At 34.6% G+C, this 14650-nt stretch overlaps 1 protein-coding gene across 1 annotated transcript in view; it reads right to left on the bottom strand.

Annotated features, from left to right (window-relative positions):
• VTA1 (vesicle trafficking 1) overlaps positions 1 to 14650 on the bottom strand; it is a 64144-nt gene that overhangs the window by 22137 nt on the left and 27357 nt on the right. Inside the window, exon 5 of the mRNA XM_045865640.3 lies at positions 1648 to 1756. Coding sequence (XP_045721596.1) covers positions 1648 to 1756 — 109 coding nt within the window. The remainder of the gene's footprint in view (positions 1 to 1647; positions 1757 to 14650) is intronic.

Genomic DNA, 14650 nt, shown 5'->3' with positions numbered 1-14650 from the left:
GTACTTATAAATATACCACTATGCAGAACTGCAATCTAATTGTCATCTGAAAAACTGCGAGGACAGCACATATATGCAGAAATCACTAAAATGGCCTACAAGAACTAAAATATTCATTTCATCAATGTACATTCATTCACTGGGCACTGAGAAAATTAAAAAAAAAAATTTAAGAGGATTAATTTCCATAGAAGAGTAGTGCCAACAAGCCATCCCAGAACCTGGACCAGCTGGTTTCATGAAAAAAATTCTAGAAAACATTTAAAGGAAAGGAAATTCTAAAGTGATTCCAAAGCATAAAAAAAACTAGAAATCTTCAGATTATACTTATGACATAAGCAGAATATTGACACCAAAAAGTAAAACTGTAGACCAATCTTACTTATAAATATCAATGCAAAAATCCTAAATGATACAGCAGTGAACTGAATCCATCAGTATAATAAAACAAAAAACAAAAAACAGAGCCAAGTGAGGTTTATTACACAATGTAAAGCTGGTTCAGTATTAGGCAATCTTTTAATAGAATTCGGTGTAATAACATCTAAGGAGATGGACTAGGCTGGTGTCAGCCAACTCTGGCCGATAGATTGGCTGCCTGTTTTGTAAGTAAAGTTTTATTGGAACAGGGACCTGCTCATTTGATTACATATTGCCTATGGCTACTTTTGCACTACAAGAGCAGTTGAGATGTTGCCACAAAGACCTTATGACCTAGAAGCCTAAAATATTTACTGACCATTTAAGAAAAAGTTCACCAACTCATGCATTCAATGATCATTTTTATAGATGCCTAAAATCTGTATAACAAAATGCAAGGATCACCTAAAATTTTAATTCAGAGTACAGTGATTGTTCTCCTAACAGTCAATTTCCTGTATGTCTAATCAATAAAAACAAGTAAAAAATGTCTTTCCTTTTTTTTCAATTACACATTAACTGAAAGGTGAAGTGAAATAAGACCCTTATTTTTTCATGATTTAATTTTATAAAACTACTTATTACATAATGGTGAAACTTTCATGCATTTATTAAGTCAAAACAAAACAAAACTCAGGTGCAGAAGTGTCTATTATTACCAACTGTATTAAAAAAAGGAGGATGTGTATTCCTATTTATTTGTAAATTCATAAAAAAAATCATCTGTAAAGAGACACAAAAAACCAAAAAAAAAAAAAATCGTATTTACTTATTTGGGTTTTGGTAGAATCTGGCCAATGAGGGATGTGGTAGAAATGAGAAATTCATTTCATATTTTTATATCCTCTATAAATTTTGAGCCATGTGAATGTACTACCTACTCCTCTGACAAAAAAAAAACTCACCTCAAATAGATATGTAAAAAATAATAGTGTTCCTTGTGGTTTGGAAATATTTTATAAATTATAAATGGATTACCTGTTCTATGTAAGAATGAAATCTGATTACAGGTAGGAGATGGCCAGGCCATCTTTGTTGACAAAGACAGATATTAGAGTAGTTTGGCTTTAATCTCTCACTGTCCCTAAATTTATTTTACACAATTTTCATGGAATTTGGACCTGACGGGACAAATGAAAATGTATAGTTTCTTCCCAAAACCTTAGATAATATTCTGAACGATTATGATTCTACTAAATCATTTTACTTAAATAAATAAATACATACCATTATCTTCTTCAATTCCAACAGGCCCTGCTTGAGGAGTCTCTCCATTCTTTAAACAATTATGGATATATGTTGCCTTCCACCTTGCATACTTCCTGTGTTTCACATTCTAGAAGGAATATTTTTATATCAATATTAAATTTCAGTAAGAAGTAAAAATATGTATTTATGATAACCTATATGGTATTTCTGAGATAAAACCCATTTTTGCATGTTATATCTCTGAAACAATCTGGCAACCTCCCCACCCTACCACTGGATTCTACCAACTGTCCAGGGTTCAACAGACCACAAAAAGCTATCTTCCTGAAAACACATGCCTAGTCCTCTCTTATGATTCTGTATTTCAGAAAAGGTCTGCAATGGAAATATGGAAGTGTCCTTCAGCAAAACTTGTAACTCTTATGCACCTGGGAGGACTAGGTTAAATGGAATTCTAAAATTAAATATAAAAGATAGTAACAGTAGATTGAGCTCTTTCCACCAAAGAGGAAAAAGTTGATCTGAACAAATCTATGAAAACACATCTGTGAAAACAAAAGGAAAACTAAGATGATGCAGGGGTTAAAACAAACAAACACTAGACAGACAGCTAAGCAAACTTGACCTTTTAACCCATAGCACGCTACTTACCAGCTCTGAATCTCAGTTACCTCAATTCCAAAAAGGGGAAAATAATACCTCATGGGGTTGTTGTAAGAACTGAAAATATCAGTAAAGAACCTGCTAGTTGCCTTTTCTTTTCTGCCTTAAAATTCATGCCACACACTATAAAATTAAGACAAAAATTTGCTTTAAAAATATAAAAAAAGTATCTGTTAGAATTTTGGATGGGTTAATTTTTACTTTATATTTCAATTGACCTTTATGACACTCATGGACCAGTGGTACTGGTATCAACTGGCAGCTTATTAGAAAGGCATAATCTTTAAACACATTCCAGACCTAACTCAGAATCTGCACTATAACAAGATCCCCAGGTGATCTGTATGCACATTAGAGTTTGAGATAAGACACTTTTCATTATGTTGAAAACAACTGTAATGTGCCTTTTGCAAAGAACCACTACATCAGGGATAAGTACAAACATAGTATACAGCACAGATACTTAGTTGAGCATTTTATGCAAAATTATCTAGATACTACTACAGATAAGTATATAGAAACCTAAAAGAAGTAACGCCCAAATTACTGAATTTGTATATTTAATTTCCCTTTTCTTATCAAACAATCCTCTTCTATATTCCACTAAAAACAACTTTTCTACATTGATTTCCATTTTCTTCCAGGTATGATTATAATTTATTCTACTTCACAAAGAAGCTTTTCAAAAGAAGCAACCACATTTAACATTTTCACTTCCTCACCAGCTAATTCACTCTAGAGAGAAAAGAGTTTCTTTCGTTTGGTTCTTATTTTCATCACATAAAAGGTCAGAGAATTTGAATGCGCCATGCCTTTTAATGGCAGTGAGCCCACGTGTGCCAGCCCCCACCTCACTTAAGTTGTTAGTTCACTTAAGGAATGTGCTCAGTGTCACCAACAGCCCTCTCCACGCTGGCAAATCCAACAGACACTTGTAAGCATCACCTTACCAAACCTTTCATCAGCATACAAAACATCGAACCATTCCAAACTCTGAAACATTCTCTATTACAGGTTTTTGTGACACTCTTGTTCTCCTGCTTTCCCTCCTATCTTTGGGTACTAATCCTCTGTCTCATCTCCAAATAAATTTACACACCCTGTCCTAGCAGATACTGTAAATGGGTGGGCTCAATCAATGGATTCATATATAATTTTAAATATGAATTATGTTTCTACATACTTAAGTACTAGGAAAGTCACTTACTAATGAAGGGAATTACTACAAATTTCCAGTGATTTAAAATTTCCCTATTTTTGGGAAAACCTAAGCTACAGATAACCTCAACATTTTTTTAGGCTTCTTTAATAATTGCTATTAGTTAAGACCTTCAGATAGGTAATATGGGAGACATAAAACAAGCCAATACAGTGACTTCTGCCCTTAGAGAGCTGATCATCTTATTATGGATATAGATCTAAAATACAAAAGAATATTACTATAAAAATTTAGTAGGTAGAAAGTATTGAACTTGTTTCTTTAATACGTCCATAATAATGGACAAATGATAAAGTAAATGGTACTTTTAGCTTGGTCTTACAGGATGGGTATGATGGAAAGTAACAGTAAGACTATCCTGGGGAGAAGTAAAAGAATAAGCAAAGGCAGAAAGGCAGAAGTAAATGAAGTGTTTAGAGAATGATGGTGAAAAAGTAAATTTGCCATTGGTGGAAGATACATACTACGGACTAGTTGGATAAGTAAGAAAAATCCAAGACAAGAGTAAAGCTGTGGACCAACATCTTTATAGTACCCTATAGGTTTTGAAGCACTTACACATTTTTCTCTTAATCAGTCCTCACAATAAACTTGAAATTTAGGCAGGTCACATTTTACTCCAAGGCTCTGAGACATTAAAAGACTGGGTCAATGTAAATACAGTTTAACCTGGCATTCAAGGCCTTCCACATTGTGGATACTGTTTCAGTCTGCTCTACTTCCTAATATCTCCCCTCAATCCAGATGAGATTCTGTCTCACCTGCAATCTTTTCTCATGCTAGTCTTCCTATCTAACATGGCTTCCTCTTCTGATAAAAGTCTCCGCAGACTTTCAAATGTTTACTCTCTTATCAACCTCCCTGACTACCAGCAAGTGAAGTAATCATTTATTCAAGTCAGTTACAGATGATAAGTGCTGGGGATAACAGGATGAACAAGGTAGGTCTGAACTTCAGAATCTAAAGTGAAAGCTAGGCAGTAATTTCCATCACTAAATGTGGCATCTGTATTACCTGAAATCTACGGTATTTTCTTCACCTTTTTCTCTTAGGATTCTGCAATCCCATTATTATAAATATGAGGAAATGGCAGTACAAAAGTAAATGACTTACCCAAGGTCACACTATTTTGCAGTGAAGCGATCCACTCAATTCAGGGCTACCTTGATAAGCATACTACAATTTGCAACTCAGATGGGAATATATGAAATAAGGTAAAACTGGCTTTAAAACGTCAGCTACTTAATGCATATTAACATAGGCTATAACTTGGTATATATTAAGAGGACCCCTTTGAAAGAAAATGTATAAATTGCTTAGGAAAGTTTAATTTGCCTTCTTTTGGGATCTTTAAAATAGGACAGACTATTCTTCGCTCAAAATAATTTAACACCATCTAAAGACTAAGTTGGATTAAGTTGTATTGTGATAACTTCAGGAGGTTCCTTCATTCCTAATTTCATAGTAAAAAATAGTGTAAAGATGTTTAAACCACGTTGGGTTCTTTCATTAGTATGTGAAGTTTAAAAACGTTACTCTAACCTGAGATGGTTTCATTTTAGTAAATACATTTTACAAAATTTCCCCAGAGCAGATAAATCAATACAACCGTTTATTTTTTACTCCGCAATTATTTCAAGACAACCCTGCAAACTGGAGCTTATACTACTTCACAGAAGATTTTGGCAGTTGTAACTCAAAATTAATTTGTTTTTTAATTTTGTTTTCTTTAAAATAAAGGATGCTAGGTATCAAAGAATATTTGAAGAGGAAAATTTCAAGATGTCAATATTTTTGAGATCTTTTAACTCCTTTTGGCTGATTAGACATCCTTTCTGGGAAACAGGAATTACAAAAAGAACTTTTACTTTTGTCCCTGGCCTCTAAGTTCCTGTTTTGTAACTGGATTGATGAGAGTCACTGACAACTGCAAATTTTGGCCATGAGAGTCAGCAGTGGTAAGGATTTTCATTTTATTTTTAAATCATGTGCACTTGCTACACGCAAGAATGACTGGTTAGCAAATGCCAACCACAGGCTACAGCAGGGGTTCTCAAACCTGGTACATATAAGGATCACATGAGGATATAATAAAAAAAAAAAAATTCTTAGCCCAAACTATGCAAAATCTGATGAAAATCATTTTCTATTATAATGCCAAAAAGCCACCATGAAAGAGAATGCTCCCATTCTTCCTCTTGGATTTCTGTCTTGAACCCACCTAGTCAAGTTTCTATCCCACTACAATTGCTTTTGTCAAGGTTACAGATTACTTCTCTCTTGCAAAATCCAAAGCTTAGAGATCATCCTACTTGACTCTATCAGCATGAAAAGGTGAGCACTTCGTCCTCCTTGCAATGTCCTTTCACTGGGTTTCCTGGTTATCAGGGTCTTCCGGTTTTCTCTGCCTTGCTGGGTGCTCCTGATTCTTTTTATCTACAGGGTGGGGAACATGCCACAAGCTTCAGTTCTTGGACTTCCCCTCTTCTAACACTTTACCTGGGCAATCTTATCCAGTGTAATGGTTTTATTTTTTTTTTAAGATTTTATTTATTTGACAGAGAGAGACACAGCGAGAGAGGGAACACAAGCAGGGGGAGCAGGGGAGGGAGGATCAGGCTTCCTGCCGAGCAGGGAGCCCGATGTGTGGGGCTCGATCCCAGAACCCCGGGATCATGACCCAAGCCGAAGGCAGACGTTTAACGACTGAGCCACCCAGGTGCCCCAAGTGTAATGGTTTTAAATATCACCTTATGCTGCCAACTCCCAAATTCATATCTTCTGCTCAGTTTTCTCTTGTGAACTTTCAATTCACCTCAACATTTTACTTGTACGCCTGATAGTTCAAAGCATTCAAAGTTCAACACCGACTTCTGATCTTCTCCCACTAATTTTGTTCTTCCATGTCAGTAAATGGCAACTCCTTTCTTGCCGTTGTTCAAGCCCAAACCACTGGAGTCATTTTTAGTCCTCTATTTCTCTTAAAATCTACCAACTAATCTTTAAAGTCTGTCAGCTCTCCATTCAAAATATATTCAGGGTCCAACTACTTCTCACCACCTCATCTACTACAAATTCTGGTCTCAGCCAGTATTACTTCTCACTTTGATTATTTAAAAATGAACTAATGGGTCTCCCTACTTCCATCCTTGACCATTAGAAAGAAATATTCTATTTTATTTTAATAAATTATTTATGAAATACTTTAAAAAATAGCACTTAAATCCCATCAATTCTGGTTGAACTCCTCCTCACCCTCACCTCCTATTTCCTCTCTCACTCCAGATTCAACTACACTATCTTCATTGATACTTCTTAAATTTGGACAGACCCTCTTTACAATCTCAAAAGGTTTGCACTTTGTCTTGCCTCTTCCTGAACATCTTTATATTTCATTTCCTTATCTTCTTCAAGACATTGCTAAAAATGTTGCTTCTCAGTGAAGCCATCCCCAACCACCTAGTGAAATGAACCTTCCTACCCCTACCTTGACTTTCTCCATGGAACTTACCTTCTGCCATACATTTTATTTATTAATTTATTAATTTGTTCACTGTCTTCACCAGAGGAATGGGATTCCCATGAGGGCAGGGATTTTATTCATTGCTGCATTACTTGTGCTTAGAACCATGCTTGATGTATAGTAGAGCTTAATAAATATTTGATGATGAAGGAAAGGATAGTAGATCTGGAATCCATGTTTTTTTAAAATCAAATACCTCAAATGATTCTGAAGGTGGTTGTCTTGGAACCACACTTTGAAAAACACAAACCTGGAGTAAAACATTTTTGCTAATCAATAAGTGTGAACATTACACTTGAGTACACAGTTTGACTTAGGCTTACAAAGAAAAGAAAGGTCAGTGGCTAGGGTTGAGGGTGTCTGTGAAACCCCCTGAATTGTATGGAAAAATGCAATACATATATGCACGGGAGAGAATCCATAGTTTTCATAACATTTCAAAGCAGTTAATGATACAAAAGAAAGGAATTATCTCCAACGTGGTGGTAACATCAAAGATAATACTTTTATATTCTTAGTCCCTCAATTCTCCCAAATATAGTATACAAACAACAAGGGCTCTATTAAACTCCCAGAACAATGGACAAAATACAATGAGAAATGATTGAAAAGTATATATTCAACAAATTTATTTACCATGATGACTCAAATACTGAAGTTACTTGGTTGTGTTACATTTGATTAACGTTTGTATTAACGTTTGGTTAAAGTGGTGTCAGGTTTCTCCATTAGAGACTTACTACTTCCCCCTTTAAAATTAATAAGCAATTTGAGGGAAGACATTAGAGACTAAAGTAAATATCTTGCTCTTCATCAAACTTCACACCTATTAGTTTTAAAACCCATTAATGATTTCTACCTTCATCATTATTTCTGTATTTGTTAGAATCCTATTATAAAGGGCTTTCTCTGTTTTTCCATTATTCATTCATTCACTCATTCATTCATTCATTCACATATTTCTCTGTATGTTTCAGTATAGACCCACTGCTGCTTATTTTATTCGATGAGTTTTTATCCACTAATATCATTCTTATTTTGATGCTCAAACTGTCCCTGACATGGACAGTGGAAACCTTTTCCAGCTGGCTTCTGGATCCTTTTGACATGTCCCCAAGGTCATATGAAGATTTTACTTTCTGGCACAAGACGAAGGTCCAATTCATCTAGTACCTTCCCTGACCCAGTCCTAAATTCAGCCTTTTCTGCAAAAGTCCTGGTTCCTTTAGAGATGAATGTTATTTAGAACCCCAAATCAGACACTTTCACCGCTATTGGTGCATCATTGCTTCTAGGTCCCTTCAATACAGAGATAGAAGAACTAAATTTCATGTGCATGTATATACACATCTGTATGTATGCTTTATGTGTATATACAAACATACATACTGTAATATACAGTTATAGTGTACATATATACTACCTATACTACACGATTACTACTACCACGTGTATCTACTTTGCTCTATTTATCAAATATATTTAAAAGCATGAATAATATGGACACCTCCAATTCTAATCCAACACCATAATACAATCTAGTCTTTTCTCATCCATTGTAACTTCTTTCCCCAGAAGTGAGAAACCTAGCTCTCTCAATATACTTACTCATTTGCTCAATCCTAGAATACAGAGTAAGCAGTTTTAGAATTGCCAACCCAATAGCATTAAGAAAAATCAAACCTACAAACAACAGATCGATACTTAACTTTTTGCAGTAATACTGATATACCTTGAGGTGCATAAATCTTATGTATAATTTAAGTAGTTCTGACAAATAGATATACCTGTATAAAATATATTCCTATCAAAATATAATACTTCTAGTTCCCCAGAAGATTCCTTTATATTCCTTTTCAGATCAATTTGCCCCCCCATATAAATCCTAACTTTTTCACTAGAACAAATATGTATATTGGAGTACTTTGTATGAAGGGAATCCGTTTGTATTATGTGAGTCTTCTTTTGCTCAGCATAATCCCTTTAAGATTCATCCATGTTGTAAGGGCGTCAGTACTACCTTTTTAGATCACAGTACAGAGCAATTCATTTATCAAGTCCTCTGCTGGTAGGTAATCTGGGATGTTTCCAGCTTTGGGTTATTATGAATAAAGTTCCTATGAGCTCTCCTGAACAAGTCTTTTTCTGGACATAGGTTTCATTTCTCTTGGATAAACACCAAGGAGGAATTGCTAGGTAAAAGGGTAGGTGTATATTTAACTTCATAAAAATCTGCCAAATCTTTTCCCAAAGTGGTTATAACATTTATCATTTTCACCAAGCAATGTATGAAAGCTCCTGTTTTTCCACATTCTAGCCAATACTTGGCCAGTCTTTATTAACTTTACTGTTTTTAAACTACTTATTCTAACGATGACTGAGGAAGTGTTAACATCTCAACTATGATTATGAATTTTTCTGTATTTTTATTTCTATCAATTTTTGTTTCATATAACTTAAAACTGTTATGTGCACATCTATAATTGTAATATCCTGTTGATGAACTGAACCCTTTATTGCTATTAAATGTCCCATTTTACCTCTACTAACACATCTTCTTAAAGTTTACTTTGTCTAATATTAATGTGTTCACTTGAAATTTTGTTTACTTAGTATTTGCATTGAATATTTTCTACCCTTTCATTTTCAAAATATCTGTGTTTCCGTACTTAAAAGGTATCTCTTGTAAACAGTATAGAGTTATAGCTTGCTTTTTAATCTAGTCTGAAGGTCTCTTTTTTAGAGTGTTAGTCCATTTACATTTATAGTATGTACTAATATAACTGTATTCAGGCCTAAAATTGCTGATCGTTTTATATGAGTCCCATCTGTTTTTGTTACCCTCCCTTCTCTTTTTCTGCCTTCTTTTGGGTTTACCAAATATGTATAGTTATAATAATTTTTACTTAAATAGGCATCTATCTTTTAAAGAAATTAAGGAAAAGAGAAAATATATAGCTTTTTAAAAAATATTTCTACCTACATACTATGTCCAGTGTACTTCACTCCCCCCTATAAATCTAAGTTGCCATCTGGTATCATTTCCTTCAGCCTAAAAAACTTTGTTTCTGCTGTTCTTTAGTTCTTTAGAGCAGATTTGCTAGCAGTGAATTAATTTGTTTGAAAATGTCTTTTATTTTACCTTCATATTTTGAAGGATAGCTTTGTTCTATATAGAATTCTGAATTCACAGGGTTTTTTGCTTATTTTTTTTCTTTCAGTACTTTAAACATGTCAATTTCATTATCTTTTTGCCACCACTTTTTAAAAAAATGAGATGTCAACCATCCTTCAAAGCACTGTTACCTTGTGTATAATGTATTGTTTGCCAAGACTGCTCTTTCAAGATTTTCTCTTCCATCAGCCAACTTCACTGGTTTGCCTATAATGTTCTCAGGTATGGTTTCTTTTACTTAGGGTTCACTGAACTTGCTGGATCCAATTTAGAAAATCTATGGTCATTATTTCCTCAAATACCTTTTCTTCTACATTTTCTTTCTACTCTCTTTCTTTGGACTCCAATTGCACATGTTGGACCTCTAAATATAGTAGTAATAATATATAATGCCTATTTTTGAATAGATTCATAAGTACATAAAATTGAGCAGTTTAGGATAGTTTCCATTATAGTTTTCATGCATTCGCTGATGCCCTTTGTAAGTATAGCACACTAGAACGTTATTCATCTAGTAGTAAAAGCAAGAACTCATGTTTTTTAAGCATTTGGTATTTACTAAAGGCTTTACATACATTTCTCATTTGAAGTCTAGGAGTACTTGATAAAATTGATATTACAATTTTCTTCACCTTATAGACATGGAACAGGCTTACATAATTCCAATAACTTACCAAAGTCACACAGTTATGAAGTGGTGTATGGACTTCTGAGGCCAATGCCTGTAGTATTCTTAGTCACATTATCCTAACACTGCATGCAAACATACACCATTCATTCACAATTAAGCATTAGGAGCAAGACACTGTTTTTGGCAATTATTACACAGAAATGAATTCAAAGTATGTGGAATTCCTACTCTAGTAAGAGAGATACTACCTTCATATTTTTCTGTTATTGTAACTGCTAAGAATGAGACCTTCAATGTACATACAATAAAAGCATGAAAACCTAAGGTATGGTGTATGTCCTGAACACATGCTTTTGTAAGCAGATGAATTTCTCCTGGTCTACCATGGCTTTCTAGGTTACCAATAAGATGCTGCTTAATTCAGAACCTTTCAGTGCAAATGGATACTTTAAACAGATTACCTCCTTCCCAACCTGCTATTCCTATACATAATCACTGCAGAGATGTTGCAACCTCTGTTTTCTGAGCAGGGATAGTCAGATTGATATAAAAACAGGATTCCCTGGGGGCTTCCAGAGAAGGCTCTAGATCAGTGCCAATCAAAATGTGGTCCCAGTCCCACTGTGTGAACTGTTTACAAGTTTGTGACAAGACAGTACAGACACCGAGAGTATTTAGGAAACTTAAAACAAATTAGGCTTGGGTTTTATAGGTCTTTTTTTAAATTTCACTTTTCTAATAATTCAATAATTACTTGTATTTTACAAAACTATCAGTCTGCAACAGAATGGAAATTACAAAGAAAAAAAAAGCTGGATGTTCATCACACAGAGTTTGAGAATACTGTTCTGGGTCATAGCATCTGGGGACAAGGTACTTATATTTTCCTGACTCTTGGTTTTCTTAATGTAATTCAGAGTTGTAAAAGGTGAAATAAGGTATATCTAAACTGTCTACGCACTGTGCCAGGCAAATGGCAGGAGTGAAATGTCTTCCTTGTACTCTATCATCACTATACCATAGGTCCTCATAATTAGTTATTTTGCTTCTCTTCCCACGTTAGAACACAAGTTCTGTGAAGGCAGGAAAGCATACCATATTCATTTGATTCCCCCTAAATTAGCAGAAACTCAATAGACAAGAACAGTATTATTATCTTTTATCTGAGATTTTTATATTCTTCCTATATTAGCACTATTAAACCTAAACAAAAGATTATGAAAGAAAAAAAGGCAAAATGCTGTCTGCTCCTCAACATGCTAGAAGTGAATCTTTTATCTGCGATTTTTATATTCTTCCTAAATCAGCACTATTAAACCTAAACAAAAGACTTATGAAGGAAAAAAGGCAAAATGCTGTCTGCTCCCCAACATGCTAGAAGTGAAACAAATCTAAAATACAATAAAAGTCTATCAATAGCATTGGCCATGAACAGACTACAACAAGATGGTATAGGAGGAAAACAAAATATTTATGTTTTGAACATCCCTTGCTTTAAAATACAAAATTTTAATATATATTCTGGTGATTCTATCCCTAAACTGGGACACTGATTTCTATATAGCTATAGAAATGCTAGAAGTTATACAACATATTTAAATGAGATGGACTTATACAAAGCACAGTTAAAAGAGCTAAATAGGTATAACTAAAACAGAGATAGGAGAATTAAAAAACAGAATAGTGGCAGATAAAATGTTTTAAAAAAACAGTTGCAGACTAAAGAAAATGTAGACTTTATTTTTGTGCATCTATGAATAATGATGTGAAAAAATATTAGGAAATAACCAAGAAAAATGCTGTGAGTAAAAGAGATCTATTACATTTTAGAAGACTTAGGAAAGAAGTTCTGTGTAAACAAGTCTGAACATTATCTCCATCTACAGACAGAAAAATGAAAAGCTGAACTGGAATAACATCCAAAATATCAACTATCAGCCACTGTTTTTTATTCTGAGATTTTACTCGGGGTGAAAATTTACACTTAATGCCAAAGAAGATGTAAGAGTAGAATGAGACAAAGTCCCCTCTTGTAAGGACTTGCGGTATAATTTATTCCAAAATATAATCTATAAAACTTAAAGCAATACAGTATACTGCAATATTCATTCAGTTAAGACTCTGAAGGTGGAAGTTGACAGAATGGGGAAATTCATGTAAGGGCGAGAGTAATGTAGCTGACTCAAAGAGAAGGTAAGGCGTAGGCAAGCAGGCAAAACACGCAACAGTTATCAGTGGTAGAAACCGAGCAGGCAGCGAGGAGACTGGTCTGATGAACATAAAAGAGGACTGGGAAGAAGTACCACAGGTCGGAGCCTGGACTTGCAATGCCAGGAAGTGAACAGTCCCTGTTAGGTCCTTCAATAAAACAGTAACAGAGGAAATACGTTGTAGAGAAAAAGAACCCCAAATAGGAAGATAAATTAGGTAAACCGCAGTCATGTAGCTTGTGAACCAGTGGACTTCTAAAAAAATGACTGGAACATGAGCTAAAAAGAATTTAATTAGAAGACTCAAAATCTTCACATACAAATGTCATACAGAAGGGCCCAGGTGTTTAGCTTGCCCACTCCCCGTGTTGCAATGCTAGGCTTTCTTCTCCCTCCTACTAGAAATTTGTTTTGTGCTATCATATTTTCAGTGGGTCTACTTTTTACTTTCATTTATATAACCTCCTATAGAGTTTTCACCCCTCCTTTTGTAGCTTCTAATCTAAAACTGTTTTTGCCTCTCCCCTTTTCTTTTTCTTTTTGCTTGTTCGTCTTTGTTTTTTGTTCCTTTCCCATCACCTCTTCCACATGTGGAACATATACTCCTAGAGACTGGTGGAGCTGCAGAGGACCGCAGAGAGCTGCTCATCCAGGCTTCCCATTTTACAGAAGAAAAACCAAGTCCAAAGAAGTAAAATGACTTCTTGGTTTTGAGTTCAGTGGGGCTTGCCTCTCACAACCACTATTTCTTTTAAAATAAATTATCAGAGCTGATAGTGAAAAAATGTAGTAATTAAAAACTTTAGAAAACATTAATTTAAAAACCACCATTCCCTTGTTTATATTAAGATGATAAAATTAAAAGAATTTAAAAATACACAAATAAAAATTATGCGACAATTATGCCTTTCCCCTCCCCATTTTCTGTTGTTCCAAATTTTAGTGTTTCTCAAAACAGCGTTCTTTGAGAAGCAAGGAAAACAACTATTTTTGAGGAAAGTTTTAGCTTTGTTAAAAACTATGGCATATTCTCTAGTTAAATGCAGTACTGTACTTACCTTATAAATGAACAAATAAGTTAGAGTCCTGAACTATACCTATAGGAGGATATATTAAAAAAAAAACAAACAAAAAAAACAAAACCTTGCCTACCTGAAATCCTTAAACTCATTCTTTTCCCACCTTTGTTTCCTGTCTGTGTCTCTGCTAGTGTTTTCCAAGTACAGGCTGTAACTACAGTGGAAGTGGAAAGCAGGGAATGAGTTAAAACTGCTAAATGCTTTGAGTAACCAGTTTATACCCATAATTTTTAAAACAGCTCATCTTTTTAATAGTTAGTTTCAGATAAGAAATGTTGTAAGAGCTTGTGCCTTGTTTTAGGCATACTGGGCTTAAATCACAAGTAAATAAGTACAAGCCCTAGATTTTCTTTCTTTCTTTTTTTTTTTTTAAAGATTTTATTTATTTATCTGACAGAGAGAGACACAGTGAGAGGGAATACAAGCAGGCGGAATGGGAGAGGGAGAAGCAGGCTTCCCGCGGAGCAGGGAGCCCAACGCGGGGCTCGATCCCAGGTCCCTGGGATCATGACCTGAACCGA

Source organism: Mirounga angustirostris, unplaced genomic scaffold (genome assembly GCF_029215605.1).
Source record: "Mirounga angustirostris isolate CCGP_5_RB_7025 unplaced genomic scaffold, mMirAng1.0.hap1 SCAF_8, whole genome shotgun sequence".
NCBI lineage: Eukaryota > Metazoa > Chordata > Mammalia > Carnivora > Phocidae > Mirounga > Mirounga angustirostris.
The sequence above is the reverse complement of the archived record's forward strand: the minus strand, read 5'-3'. Positions and strand labels throughout refer to the sequence as shown.